The sequence below is a fragment of the Caretta caretta genome, chromosome 5, assembly GCF_965140235.1.
Source record: "Caretta caretta isolate rCarCar2 chromosome 5, rCarCar1.hap1, whole genome shotgun sequence".
Taxonomy (NCBI): domain Eukaryota; kingdom Metazoa; phylum Chordata; order Testudines; family Cheloniidae; genus Caretta; species Caretta caretta.
In genome coordinates, this window is record NC_134210.1 from 19,112,747 (window position 1) to 19,128,090 (window position 15,344).

Below are 15,344 nucleotides of genomic sequence, written 5' to 3' on the forward strand. Positions count from 1 at the left end.
TTCTTTGCAGGTAGATGTACCCTCAGATACTATTGTTCTCTGATGCCAACAGCTTGCTTCCCCAAATCACTCTCTCTACTCCTCACATAGACCATGAGGTGCCAGGGAGGAAGGTTAGATAATAGGGGATATACGGATGTGTGGAGGCACTGGGAGAAACATGGCTGCTCCAGGATGGATATCTGGAGAGCAGGGATATGCGAAGAACTTGGAGTAGGAGGCCCAGTGCCCAGGGAGATTAACTGTACTTCCCTACCTCACAGGAATGTTATGTGGATAAATACTTTAAGAACTGTGAGGTACTCAGATATTATGGTGATAGGGACTGTATAAATACCTAAAATAGATAAATCATTCTAGTCTGACCTCTTGCATATCACAGGCCATAGGACTTCCCTGAATTAATTTCTGCTTCAAGTCCAATAGCTGTGGATTGAACTAAAATCATGTCTTTTTGAAAAACATCCAGTGGGAAAGATTGCTAGTGATAGAGAATCCATCACAATCTTTAGTGAGTTGTTCCAATGGTTATAAACCCTCAACATTACAAATTTGCTCCTTATTTCTAGTCTGAATTTATCTAGCTTCAACTTTCAGTCATGGGATCTTGTTATATCTCTTTCTGCTAATTAAAAAGCCTTCTATTATCAAATTTGGGTTACCCATATAGGCAATTGTAGACTGACCAAGTCACCTCTTAACCTTCTACTTAATAAGCTAAATAGATTGAGCTCCATGAAACTTTTGCTAAAAGGCATGTTTACCAAAACTTTAATCATTCTCGTGGCTCTTCTCTGAAGCGCCTCCAATTCATCAACAACTTTCTTGTACTGTGAACACTAACACTGGACACAAGATTCCAGTAGCTGTTGCACCAGTGCCAAATACAAAGATAAAATAATCTCCCTACTCTGACTCAATATTCCCCTATTTCTACACTAGCCATGTTAGCCACAGCTTCACACTGGGAGCTCATGTTCAGCTAATTATCCACCATTATCCAAGTCTTTTTCAGAGTCACGGTTTCTCCAAATAGAGTCCCTCATCCTGTTAGTATTGGGTACATTCTTTGGCCATTCTCCCAGCACTCCAGTGAAATAAGGAAGTATTCTTTTACAGAGAGGGAATTGAAGGAAAGAGATTAAGTGACTTGCCCAAAGTGACTCAGGAATCTGTGGCAGAGCCAGAAATTCAGCCCATATCTCCTGACTCATCAGATATAACCTACCCTTCTTCTCTGGTGGGAGAAGTAATGAGGGAATGTGAAGCCACAGTTGCAAGGATGGGTAGAACTTTATTTCCTTGCTACGTTTCTGTTGGTGATCCTTTGCACGTCCTTTGCACTTGTACAATTAGTTTATTTGGATTTTTTTTAAGTGAAGTATTTTGTTTGGCAAATCATAATAAACAATAGTTTTAAATAATTTAAATAATTTAAAATAATTTTTAAAAATTAAAAAAAAAACAACAATTTTGCCTCCCTGATATTCTTTCACTTTTCCAAGAAAAATTTTGGATCATGTCTCTGTCTGGCCCAATGATTGAAGTATTTATTCACAGTGGAACAGACACTGGGCCAAGAGAGAGCAAGACCGTGAAAACAGTCCCTCTGCTTCAATCACTTTCATTGTTTATCCACAGAGGAAGAGCTTCAACAGGAGAGATTAAGGAAGCCTACATCAGACTATCAGTGATTCGAGCACTCTCCTGAGAGGTGGGAGACCTCTATTCAAATCTTTCTCTCCCTCTGAGAATTGAACCTTGCTCTCTCACATTCCAAGTGAGCAGTTCTAACCACTGGGCTTAAAGTATATGGTGGCCACACACACCAGCTCCCTGTTTTGTGTAGAGTCAGGCAGGCACTTAACTCATTCCTGCAGGAAATGCTTTAGGTATCTAAGATGCTGGACTCCAGAATGACTGGTTCTTGTTTGTGGATTGCTAAGCAGATACAGGCACCTTCCTGCAGCACAGACTTATGAGCCTATCTCTGAGAGAGAGGTGGGGCTTAGCACACAGCCTCTGGTCAGCATCTCCCTTTGGCTAGCTGAGGCAGCTCTGTGACTAGTGTGCTTCCTCTTGTGGATAGCAGTCTAAGGTGTCTATCTCTTCCTATTCTACGTATAGGAAGCTAGGCGCCTTGTTCGGCTTTGTGGATCACAGTGTTGTTCCTGTGATTTTTCTAGGCACCTAACAGTTAGGTGCTGTAATGTTCAGTATTGGAATGCCCAAATCCCTGTGCAGATCCACTGATAGATTAGTCTCCCTATTACTGTAACCACTGAATACAAAGTGTTATGAGCTGCCAGTTTTCCTTAGCGCAATAAATGGAAACAGCCTGTTTTACACAGTTGCCCCAAAATGACTAAAGAGTAACATGACTGCACTGGCCTTTTCCATGTCATTCCTCATATTAAGTGTTACTTTTAAAAAGGTATGTAAGCATTGGAATCACTTTGCTAATAAGTGATTGCACATCCAGTTAGAACAAGTAGTCCAGAACACAGAAAGACTAAGGGTCTCAGGGTATGTCTACACTGCAATTGGACACCATCAGCTGGCTCAGGCTTGCAGGGCTCAGGCTAAGGAGCTGCTTAAATATGATATAGATGCTTGGGCTCTGGCTAGAGCCTGGGCTCTAGGATCCTCCCACCTCAGAGGGTCCTAGAACCCTATCTCCAGCCAAAGCCTGAACATCTAAACCACAATTAAACAGCCTACAAGCCTAAGTCCAGAAAGTCTGAGTCTGCTGGCATGGGCCCATCACAGGTTTTTAACTGCAGTGTAGACATACCCTCAATCTTGCAAACCCTTAGCATTGGAAGTACTCTCATGGAAGTCAACAAGACTGCCTACAGGAGTTATATTGTGCAAAACTGGACCCTAAGAGGACAGGGCAATCTTACATATTATAATGTAAAGCATAAGATAGTTTGCAGCTTAATTACTGAAAAGCTACACTTTAATCCTTCTATGGTGACAGCTACAGAAATGATTTCTCTTCCTGATATTCCTTGCATTGGTAGTTAGAAATTTAGATTTTTTCCCCCCAGTTACTATACAGTTTAATAGAGAAGAAAGAGGGACCAGTTGGTTGGGGCACTGGCCTGGGATACGGGAGACTCAGGTTCAATTCCCTGCTCTGCCACAGAGTTCCCATGTGACCTTGGGCAAATCACTTAGCCTCCCTGTGCCTCAGTTCCCCATTTGTAAAAAGGGGGTCGAGCAGACAGGAGCCTCTGAAATAAAACTGCACATGGAGAGGTCATGAAAATGACACCCCTAAAACCATGTCAAACTTTATGTGTGTATGTAGTCTGTGCTTAATAACACATATTTTACCAGGTATCACAAAATGTGTGAAGTTGTTCAATACTGTATTAAATCAAGAAGTGCAATACATGATTTAGAGTCTCCACAAAAGGTTTAGCTGGAAACAGGAACTATGCATGGAAGATGCAGGGAAGCCCTTCTTTCTCCAACTTCTTAGAGTTAACGATCCAACAATCCAAGGGAAAAACAGAACAGGCAACTCACACATTTACAAGCTCTTAGGAGTACTTGTGCTCCATTAGTATATATTATCAGTTTTTGAGAGTTGTTTAAAAAATATCTTAACAGAAAATGGCTTTGGAAAATTGTTACAATATAATCCTTAGGTACCACTGATCAGCTAGTCAAAGTTCAGGCCCTGGGACAGAGGCACTGACTTTCTAATGTGCCGAGGGGTGTGGGGGGGTGCTCAACCCCCAGCTCTGCCCCAGACCCCACACCCACTCCACCCCTTCCCTCAAGGGCCTACCCCGAACACGCCCCACTCCCTCTCCCTCCCCGCGCCTCCTGCATGCCGTGGAATAACTGATCCGGGGTGGGCAGGAGGCATTGATCGGCAGGACTGCCGGCAGGTGGGAGGTGCAGGAGCAGCTGATCAGGGAGCTGCTGGTGGCACCAACCAATTTTTTCCCTTGAGTACCTGAGGAGTCTGCGCCTATGCCCTGGGGCATTTCCAGTTGGAAAGTGGAAGTCCAGTATTCTGTTTGATGCAATCATATATTTACACAGAATGTAAAAAATCCTGCTTCTCCAAATGCAGGAGAAACTAAAAACAAAAGGAGCAGCTTTTTAGCTCACAACTCTAAACCTCTTTTGCCAACAGATGCAAAATCTCTCTTTCTAGCTTTTCAGAGTCATAGTTGAGCCCACAGACTTCTGCTTGACTTTCTTGCTTCTCCCTCTTTCTCTCACTGTTCATTCTCATTCTTTCTCTCTCTCTCTTTCTGTGAGACATCATATTAGTTTCTTGGCAGACTCCATTAGGCCTTATTTTTTGTGGCCCCTGAAACTCTCTCTTCCAAGTAACTTAAATTAAGGGTGTGTTCAAATATCAGATTGAATTAGGTTTTAATTCAACCACAACAAGAATTCACCCAGCTCATAATATAAATACATGCAACGGTTTTAATTTAATACATTATTCAACCAGGATCAGCCACTACATCCTATTCTGTACTACTTTTCCTGCTTAGCTGCAGATTCTCAGAGTTCAACTCTCATTTCAGTGAGCACATGTGATCCTTAGGGAATGTTACAAGGCCCATCTATTGCTCAGGATTATCCTGAGGTAAGTGGGTGAAGAGAAGAGGGTCAACCCCTTTTGGAATTTCATTTTGGGAGGATCTAAGACATCAGCTGGGATATATCATCTGATTCCTTAATTCCTATGGTAGAGGACCTTTTTCTGGTTAGACTGTATGAACAACCTGTGTATATTTAAATAATCCATGAGAACCTCTGGACTTTTAAAGCCACACGAAATGTGAAGGCACCGAGCTGAAACATTGGCAAGACAAATGTGATTAGCACTTATGTCATATTATACCAGCATTAAAAAAAAAAAAATGTAAAAATTAAAACCAGATTTTATTTAAAACAGATTTTTATTTGAACAAGTTTATTTTTAAAAAAAACTATTTAAAATAAATTTGAAATTGACAACTTATTGTGATCTATTTAAATCATTTAAATACAAAAAATAATATAAGCAATACATATTTGCTGCCAAGTTTCAAAGAAAGTCAAACCACTGAAAAAGAGGAAGTCACTGGCTTAGCACCTGGAGCCAGAGTTTGCTGAAGTGCTAAACCAGCTTTAGACAGCAGTAGCCTTTTCTGCAGCTGCAGAGAGAATACTTTCTTCATTTCAGTTTATTCACCTAGTTCAGTTCAATAACTAATTCATTCAAAGTTCAGAAACCAACTGGGAGTTAAAAAAAAAAAAGCAGGAAAGCTTGTTTTCCTTTTCCCAATCTATGAATAAAATCTAGGTGTGAGAGAGTATGATCTACTTGTTCTAAAATCCTGAAGGACATGGTGACCACAAATCAGTTCATTTCACTAACTACAAATACTTCCTTTAATCAGTTTTAACTGCAGAACATGCTTTGATAAACATTTTTTTCTTATTATCAAACACTTAATATTTTTATTGCATAAAACTAAAATGCTGTTTTTGTGCATTTTAATGGAATTTGAATTTCTATCCAAATTGGGCTTGACATAATAATCACAAGTAAAATATTAATCATCTAGTTAATAAGAAATGCATCATTCACCATTTTCTAACATAATAAAAATGTAAAAACTAAGAATCTGAATAAATATGTTATGTAATTACTTAAAGAAGTGTGTGTGTGTGTGTGTGTATGTTGTATCCTCCTGATTAGCAAAAGGAAGCACCAAATTAGTGTAAATGCTATGTTGATTTTCCAAAATCAACATGTTTTAATGGTTACCAATTAATGAGACTCAACCTTTCTTTAGGAAAATACCTAAAAAGTACAAATAAACAATAGATTAAAATCTATTATTTAAATCAAGGTTTTCTGCTTGTTGAGTTAAATCATTTTAAAATCAGTGATTCAACTAGTTTTGACTTAAATCAATCCATCCTGAATTATACAAACAAAATGCTTGCCCTAGGCACTTGGCACTCATATTTAAAAGCACTACACTCATGTAATTCCAGCAGATAACTGGTCAAGTCTCAAAATATCCACTACATAAAAAACCCTATTCCCTAAGTGAGACTTGTGTTCAAACTTTTGGGGAAGAAACAGGTGGGCTTTGTAGCATGCACTGGAGGTCAAAAAGTTCAGGCTAGTTAGCACCAAGGAGACCTGTGTTTTCAATGAGAGAACATGTGCTTCACAAATAGTACAGCTTTTGATTACACCTTGGAGCAGTAACCTCTGGAGACTGAAACAGAGCGGATACCTAGAGGGCAGGGATACTGAAATCCATGAGGAAGAAAGGAGTTTTGGTTTGCCATGTCACTGAATATTCTTCAGTCAGATGTGAAACACTGAACAGGCCAGCAGTACTAACTTAAGCAACTGATTGGCTAACTTATTGCCTGTTGACTTGAGGTGTAGCTCTTGGGTCTCCACTGGACTGTATTTTTTTTTCTTCTGGGAATCCCCACTCCAGGTTCAAAAGGAAGTATGTGGCAGGACTAGAGAGTATGGAGTACTACCACATCTGGTGTTCTTTTGGATGGGAAGGGAGAGAGCAGTAGTTGGAAGAAGGTGCAGTTTCCTGACATTAGGCAAAATCATACTAGCTTTCAGCAATGATGAGGAAACAAGCTTTCTGCTTCTTACTGATTAAACTGCTCTTGAAGCCAATAGCTATTCTGACATTTTTCATCCAGAGTGATTCTGGGTAGCAGTCCAAGGTTGACTGCTTAACCTCAGCCAAAGCTGAGTGCAGTGCAACTCTGAAGCAGTAAGACAAGCAGCCATGACTGGAAGACTGAGGGTTTCTGGTCCACGTAACGAAACAGACAAGAAAATGAAGCCTGGAATAAGGGAAACAAAATGCTACAAAATGCAAGTAGAAAAAAATAATCATCAAAGGAGTAATTTTACTACTTTGAGCCACCTCAGTGAGACCCCAAAACAGGTTTTGGGTATGAGAGTAATTTCGGAAGAAAGTGAAGTAGCTACAAAAGGACTGTGTGAATGAGACAGACTTGAAGTTTGGCAGCATGTGGGCAAAAGCACTGTGCTTTGATGACAAATATAGTTTTAGCAAAGTGCCTCTGGATTGACTGGTGTCAGTGTATGAAAAAAAAAGTTTGAGGATTTTAAAACAATTCATAGAAGTTGAAAGTGCATTCACTAGTTCAGCAGTGGGGGGGGGGGGGGGAAGAGGAGAGAGAAAAAAAAAGAGTAGTTTGTCAGCAAGCTTCTGTCTTCAATAAATAGACTCAGTCCCCACCTAAGGATACAGCCTAGATCTAGGAACCCTGGATGTGCAGCTCTACCTTCTCACACCCTCGTGTGGATTCCTCTTTCTTGATGAGCAAGTAAGATAGAGAACCAAGAACTACGTATTCCAGATGTTCCTGAACTGTGATCTAAAAGCTCTTTCCAGTGGCACATGAAGAGCTGAGCAGTGTCATGATGATCCTGGCTCCATCCTTTGTGTGCAACTGCTGCCAGGACACCTAAAAGCATAGAACCACAGGTGCCACTAGGGTCTGTTGCTCCATAAAAGGAGTTCCCAACTCTACCAACACCCACCCCAGAAGGAAGCTGCTGCTGTAAGGTCATAGAGGAGCGACCATAAAGACATCTGCTACCTGAAGGAGCTGAAGCCCGAAATCTCACTGCAACACCACCTAGGAAGCCAACAGAGAGATTGCTTCTGAGGCTATCACGTGACAAAGAAACTACTGGAATTGCTAAGGGGATAGCTACCACAAAGAGGACCACAAAAAGAAGCCATTGAGACCACCACATGAAAAGTCAGGCTATGAAGGACTGTTGGCAAAATCTGGTTTCAAATTCTATTGTGAGGAGGGAGGTAGATGGAGGTAAAAAAGAGAAAGGAGGCCAGACAAAGGTACTTAGAAAAAAAAAAAGGAGTCAGGGACCTAGAGGGAGATTTGGGTTAGGATGGGAGAATAGTGAGGAACGTAGGCATAGAGAAACCAAGACGCCTGAAGGTAGTAGATTGATTGAACTTGAGTTTTAGTATGGGGGAAATTTGTACGCATGTGGGACTTGTGGGGGTGGCAACATCAACAGCAGTGGGAGTTTATTTTGAATGTGTATATAGGGGAAAGCGTGGAATGGATTTTGTTTGGAGGGGAAATTGATTGTATGTGGGAGGAATTCACTTTGATTTGGAAAGAGCAATCATGAGATTGCCTCCCTACTAAGAGATGCTCTACAATATAAAATGTTGGGAAACCCTGGTGTACTCTCTCAGAGTCTAACTGAACTGTCAGTATCCAGTCCTGCCTCATTACTTTGTCCTGTAAAAGATCCTAACAGGGAACCATATCCTTGTTTTGTGGAAAGTAAGCAGGGCCTATGCACTCCATTGGACTTCTTCTATACTCGGTAGAATGTGCAGAATTACAGAATTTGAGTGTGCAAATCTATTCAAATGCACAATTAGGATAAAACCTATCATATGCATACACACATATGCAAGTGATTGCAGATGTGCAATTGCACACAGAGGTGGTAGTTGAGATCCCTCTGGACCATTTGGCAATTTATATACCAAAAAGACTTCTATCATCATTTTGTGATAGATTATTTTTCCATGGAGGAGACTAATTTTTAAGAGATTTACATGTCCTATATGAAAAGCATATAATCAATTGTCAAATTGTTTCACTAATATTTGTTACAATGTAAATAACAAGTAATCTATGGCCTGTTTTGAATTGCGACTTTCCTGAAATACAAAGCACAGGGAAGTCTTTTTATAAACACAGTCTCTATCACAATTTATCTGGAGGTTAATTGAGAAGTGCTGGGAAAGTCTGCTTCTATCTGCATAATATTTCTACCAAGAAAACCCATCCCTAAATTTTAAAGAGGGTTTTAGGATTCCAGATTATTTTCTCTTTCTTTCTTCCTCCCCCCTCCCCCCACTTTTCTTTTAAGTTGTTGTACCAGAAAAGTCTCTACACATAGTTTGGAAGAAAGTTTTAAAGTATCTAGTATGCAACTAACTTCTTTGTTTACTGCACCATAATAAAAAAAATGTACTGTTTATAAAGTTTCCAGGAGGGACTTTTACAACAATTCAAATTTATGGTTTGAAAATCTAACAACAGACAGGCTGGAAAGGAGTACAAAGGAGTGGGAAATATCTTTGAGCTGAACTTCACTCCCATGGTTGGTCCCCTCAAATCAGTCATCTTAGCAATTGTGAAAAGTGTAATTTTTTGTCACTGTACGCCACCAATCCAGATTAGTGAGTTTACATATCACAGGATTAGTCAAGCAATTGCAGCACTACGGATTTTAAGCTTTTTGGATTTTCTGCATACTGTTAACTCTGCACTACCCAGAACCACATGAGCTTTACTGAATAGAAGAAAAAGCTAGAATCAGTGCCTTTAAAGACCCAGGGAAATTGCAGACAAGCTGAAGCCACACCAGCTTGTGCTTTAGAAGTCAGATTTAAACAAAAAGAATGGCATCTCCAGGTTCTTGGGATCTATGTGACCATTCCAAAGAGATGAAGTGCATTGGAGAAAACAAGAACACTGCTTTTAAGTTAACAACAGCCCTAGAATTATTGTCTAAAATCAGCACTAAATAGGGAAGGGGTGGGGGGAAAGAGTTTTTTAAACCATTTCAAACCCAAGTCTCCAAAAACAATAAAAAAATGTCACCGATCTTTATAGAAACCTCTTCTGCTCAGAACACCAACATTTTGCTTGGTAATTTTGTTCAGTGTGTCCTCTTACCAAGAAGTGATGCTATAAAAGATGAGAATGGAATCTGTTCAAAAGTAACCAGGATGTCCAATATAGCAGGTGTTGTTTAGCTTTAGATCTCATTCCATCTTCTTAATTTATTAAACCCTCTCTTAGAAGGCAAAGACCTCGCCCAATTGAGTACTGAAAGTCATCTATAATGGGAATCTTTAGGAGGAAAGATTACTCTTTCACATAAAGATCAAGGGACTAGTTGTAGAAGACCTCAGTCACTAAATTTGTGGGAGGTAAGGGAGCAGACAACCAGGGAAGGGTTTTGAATCAGTCATCAAGGTATGAACTGGCAGAGATCCATTTCTCTAGAATGAAGGTGCTACAACTGCTACCATTTGGTGAATATTAGTGGTGCAGCAGCCGCACTGAAAGGAAAAGCCTGGCACTGGAAGTGTAGTAGCTCAAGGGAAACCCAAAGAATATATGGTGATAAGAGGCTGTAGACCCATGCAGTTATGTATCTGTTAGATCTGGATGTGATACACTTACATGGCCCCTGCTGAACTTCGTGGGACCAACAGTGAGGCAAGTCGAGACCTTCAAATCTTGCTGAAAGACCTCTATAACAAGATGATCCAATATGGCTCCAAATCTCTTCTTTTCTGGCTCACCTGAAGAGGAAGAAACACTACACAGGATGTAGGATCCAAATTCTTTAGATAGATTCTTTAAGAAAACAAAGCCCAATCATGTGTGATAGGTCAAAACTATTTCTTACAAGATCTGCACACAGGAACCTTGAGGGAGCAATGCTGATAGAAGCAGTCTTGATTTCATAGGAAATGAATGTTAAAAGCATGTTTGCCCCAGAACTTAACTCTGTTCTATAATAAGAAAGGGGCCATGAGAGTGTACCGAATACATACATAAGTGCTATAGTATTTTCTTCTTAAAACAGCCAATGTATAAGGCATCTTAATTTGATGGTAGCAACCTTATAGGGACTTGATAAATAAGATTACATTGATCCTTCAGGTACTGTTTTTAAATCTCACTCATATATACACAGCACTAATAATTAGCTAACAGGGAGTTCCTTGTGATAGTTCTTGCATTTGTTCATTTCTTTTCAAATGAAGATCCCTTTGGTGTGAAGAGATGATCAAACATCAGTAAAAGAAAGGGATCTAAATGAAATCCTGTACAAAACAGAATTTATAATAATATACTCTACTATTTTCTAAAAATGAGCATTCATCAAAAGTCTGCTTAAAGGGGATTTAATGAATTTAAGAGACACAAAACAGCATTTTTTAATGTTTTATGTAAAGCCTTCTTCCAGTAAAATGCCTTTTACAAAGGTAAGGAGTACTTGTGGCACCTTAGAGACTAACAAATTTATTTGAGCATAAGCTTTCGTGAGTTACAGCTCACTTGTATGTTCTATCCCCTCCCCTTTATAAAACAGCAAACTTTTTAGGAACAAATGCTGTAAAGAGGGCAATACAATGAAGTTTGATGCTTCATGTCAAAATACAAGGATTGTTTTTAAAAAGTGTTATAACTCAGTGAAATTCTCTAATTGTAGAACCATGAAGGAAGGTACGGATTAAAGAGTTAACCTCCTACACACTCATTTTAACATGCATGGAATCAAGCCTTTTCAGCTACTTCTCCACTACACTTTTTTTTTTAATAAAAAGAAGAGACACTTAATAGAATCACATTAAGGACATAATCTCCCCTGGAATGAAATTATTCTGTCTTAAATTTAAACTAGAGCCAATTAGACCTCAGGTCACAATACCACTTTCTGAATGGTAACAACAGGGAACTGATGACCTTCTTACCTGGCGTGGCTGTTCAGTCACTCGTTGTGGATCTGATCTCACTTTATTGCTAGGATGGTTGGTAACTTTGGTTACTGGCTGTTTGAAAATGGATGCTGTTTGTCTGATTGGCAGTGTCGTATTTAAGTCTGGTTTACCCTGTTTAAAAAAAAAAAAAGGATTAGCAAGGACTGTATAACAGATTGCTGTTGGATTAACCCATTTTTACTGACTTGTGAAAGAATTTGTTGTTACTGCACTAATGAGTTCTTGGATAGCTAACCTTTCAACCAACTCACTTATTTTAAAAGAAAAAAGTGAGGTTTAGAAGTTTCACACCTACTTCTATCTCGTGGAAAAATAAAGCCGCATGAGAGCCCACCTTTCCTTATTGGAAAATATACGTTATTTATTTAAATGACTTGTTGCTAAAGTGAGCTATTGTCAGAAAGCTAATGACAAATTCAGCCTTCCAAACCTGTTTGAAAACATAATCAAAGCAAGTAATTTAAGGTTCTAAAAAACAAAAGTGTTATTCAGAAATTCACAGATCTTAAGATCAAAATGGACCAATATGATCTAAATGAACCGCCTACATAAAAATAGATCACAGTATTTCCTGTATCAAGGATCTTCATAACTTTAATTGAGTTAGAGCATCTCTTTCAGAAACATTTTAAATCTTAGACTAAATGACACTAAGTGACAAAGAAACCCCCACAACCCTAATAAACTGTTCTAATAGTTAATTACCCTCACTTCTGTGAAAATAACTTGTCTCTATATCAATACCTTCTATAATTTTTTAAATTTTATATTTTGAATGCGTTTCATCTTGGTGTGCTGTATTTTAGATTTTAGAAGATAAGCTGTTTGACCTATAATCTAGTTCCAAACTAGAATACTTACTGTAAAATCTTGTTTCCAAGAAGAATGAAAAAATTTCCCTATTTTTAGATCAGCTCAGGAGAAAATGGAGATAAAAATGTATCATAAGTCTGAATTTATTTTTATTTTACTGAAAAATGAATGTTTGCACGATTGGCTTTGTTGTGCTCAGGTATTTGCATTAGGTATTTTATAAGGGGATGATATTTTATTTCTCATATACCAGTGACAATATTTTTAGGATACATGATCCAGATAAGAGTATGCAAGTTTCCTCAGAAGTAGTCTTATGCTTGATATTTTGGCAGTCGTGTCACAGGTTGAAAAAAACTTCTGAGACACAGAAAATACCAAATATTTTAAGAATTGCTGGCTAACACACCCCACATACTTAAGAACTTCGGACAGTCTTTTCGTCCATGATAACAGAGTAATTTCGGATTTTCAAAGCTTTTTATTTCAGAAATTTCAGATATGCATTATATTAATACAAAAATACATGTATTGACAAACCTGAGCAATATGTAATCCTTTACAGCACAAAAATGCGGTAGCCTACATTACGTTTACAGACAATTTTTTTTAACCAACCAAAATTGTCAGGTTTAGAACATAAAAAAATGTATTAAGTGATAATCACTATAAACACAAAACAAAATTCTTGTTACACAAGACTATACAATTAAAATGAAAGTTGGAGTGTTGTTTTATGCAACAATCTAACAGCAAGGGGAAATTTGGAATATTACATTTCTGCTTAAACTAACATTTTATTGCAAATATCTGTATATCACCTATATCACCATACAAATATTCATTGACACATGCTTAGGATGCATTAAAACTCATTTGCGCGTACATCTTCATACTTTCCAATCACATACAGTAACGTTGCGGGGTTAGCACTCGTTCAAGATTGGAGAAACTGCGTTCAGCATCAACTGAATTGCACTGGATTGCCAAAACAACATGAGCAATCTGGCTAAGTCTTGGCAAACATTTGTCCATGCTTTTCCAAAAACTGGAGAGAGCAGTGTCATTGATACTAAGAAGTTAATTTACAGTGTTCAAGTAAACTGCTCGCTCACCCTCAGATACAGAACTCAGCAGTGGTATACTCTCTTCATAGTCACTGAAGTTGCAGGAGAGTACACAAACTTGCTTGGGATCAAGAATTCTCACATCACGAAAAAAATGTATATGCTGGCTGTTTGTATTTAAGTATCCCTGCAATTTCTCTGCAGAGCTCTGAAAAACGTAACACTTGAGATTGTACAGTGCATTCTGTCCTCTGTACTGAAGTATTGCTGGCAGATCAGATGCAACGTTGTACACTTCTGTTGGTAATGTCGACCGTGATTCAAACTTAAGTGGCGTCTGAACTAGTGGAGTTGCTTCTGCTTCAATAAAAATTAAATTTGCCACAAGCAATTCTCTCTGCGATTAAACACTTAGCTCCTCTAAAACGGCAGTCATATCCTCCCCTTCGATTTCCCAAGCAACGAACCCACATGTAGTACTCCACGTGATGTACAGTGGAGTACTCCACATGATGGCAGTGATAGTCTATGGCTTTAAACAAAGTAGTCCATCTTGTTACAACTATTCCAGAGGTAATGTTGGACTTTCAACTCCATAGTCAATAAGATAGTCTCTGAAATGAACACATCTGAGTAGGGGTTTTCAGAACAGCTTTTTTATTAGAGCACACAGATGGTCCACTTCTGTATACAAATGGCACCAGCACTCACCTAGTAAAGCTGTCTTGTGTGCCCACCAGGCACATGAATGCAGTTGGTTAAAATGCCATTTAAACAGTTTTTGAATGACTTTCACATGTTCTTTGCATTATCTGTCACATAAGCCACTACATTTGAAAAGTCAATTTCATGGTGTACAAGGGACTTTATAACAGCTTGTGCACTGTAGTTTAACATGTTCTAACTCTATCGTTTCTACGAGCTTGGCAGCAGCTGGGAAATCTTCTGAAACCTGCATCAGCTCTATTAGAATATTTGCAACACACTGATGCAGGCTGTCTGTATATTTATCCACAATTATAGCTGCTTGTTGATCCTTCAGTTCAGCAATCAGTTGTTGCTTGTTTTGTTCAAAGATGTGGGAAAGATGGACTCATCTCAGTGTACTTGTTTGCTGGATACAGACCCCATTTCATGTGTGCTTATTTAGGAATTCTCTCATTTTGGGATTGTCTAGTTTTTCTAGTGGGATGTTTGCACTGCAACAGGCCTTCACCCATTCTTGTACTATATCTTTTCCCTGTAATTCTAATTTTCGTTTTGTCATACAAGCACACCAATAATCATGAGCTGTGCCTTTGCTACTGTCACTTCACCACTCTTTGCCCTTTGTTTTTTGTTTTTCCGTTGCTACAACATGACATGGACCTTTAATGTGGTTGACTATGTAGTCCTTTTTAACATGGTCAAGAACTTTGCTTCAAATTGTACAAAATAACATCCCTCCATCCATATGGAACATATACTTGCCGAATTCTTTAACACTAGCCTCATGTTTAACCATTTAGATATTGGTAGAAAACGACTCAAATGCCTGAAGCAGAAGGTAGAAAATCATAAGGACTCGGTGATTTCAGAAATGGAAGGTAATTTCATGAAAAAAAAACGCAGCAATATTGCCAGTTTCCAGAAAACACTGGCCCTACTAAGAACATCCCAGCCTTTTTCAGGGTGTACCAGTGAAAGCGTGGCTGGGTGCACATATATCTGTGCAGACACCTAATAAAGCCACACAGGACAGGCGCTCGAAAAAATGAAGTTCCCCAGGATTAAACAGCCTGAAATATTTTCCCGTAAAGTATGTTCTGTGTTTTAAAAAGTCTTGAGATACTTTATATTGTCATCTGTA

General features: G+C 38.8%; 1 protein-coding gene across 2 annotated transcripts in view; it reads right to left on the reverse strand.

Annotated features, from left to right (window-relative positions):
- MBD2 (methyl-CpG binding domain protein 2) overlaps nt 1-15,344 on the reverse strand; it is a 53,735-nt gene that overhangs the window by 18,452 nt on the left and 19,939 nt on the right. For both annotated transcript variants that reach the window (XM_075128371.1, XM_048850631.2), the window contains one exon: nt 11,589-11,726. In XM_075128371.1, the coding sequence (XP_074984472.1) occupies nt 11,589-11,726 (138 nt within the window). The remainder of the gene's footprint in view (nt 1-11,588; nt 11,727-15,344) is intronic.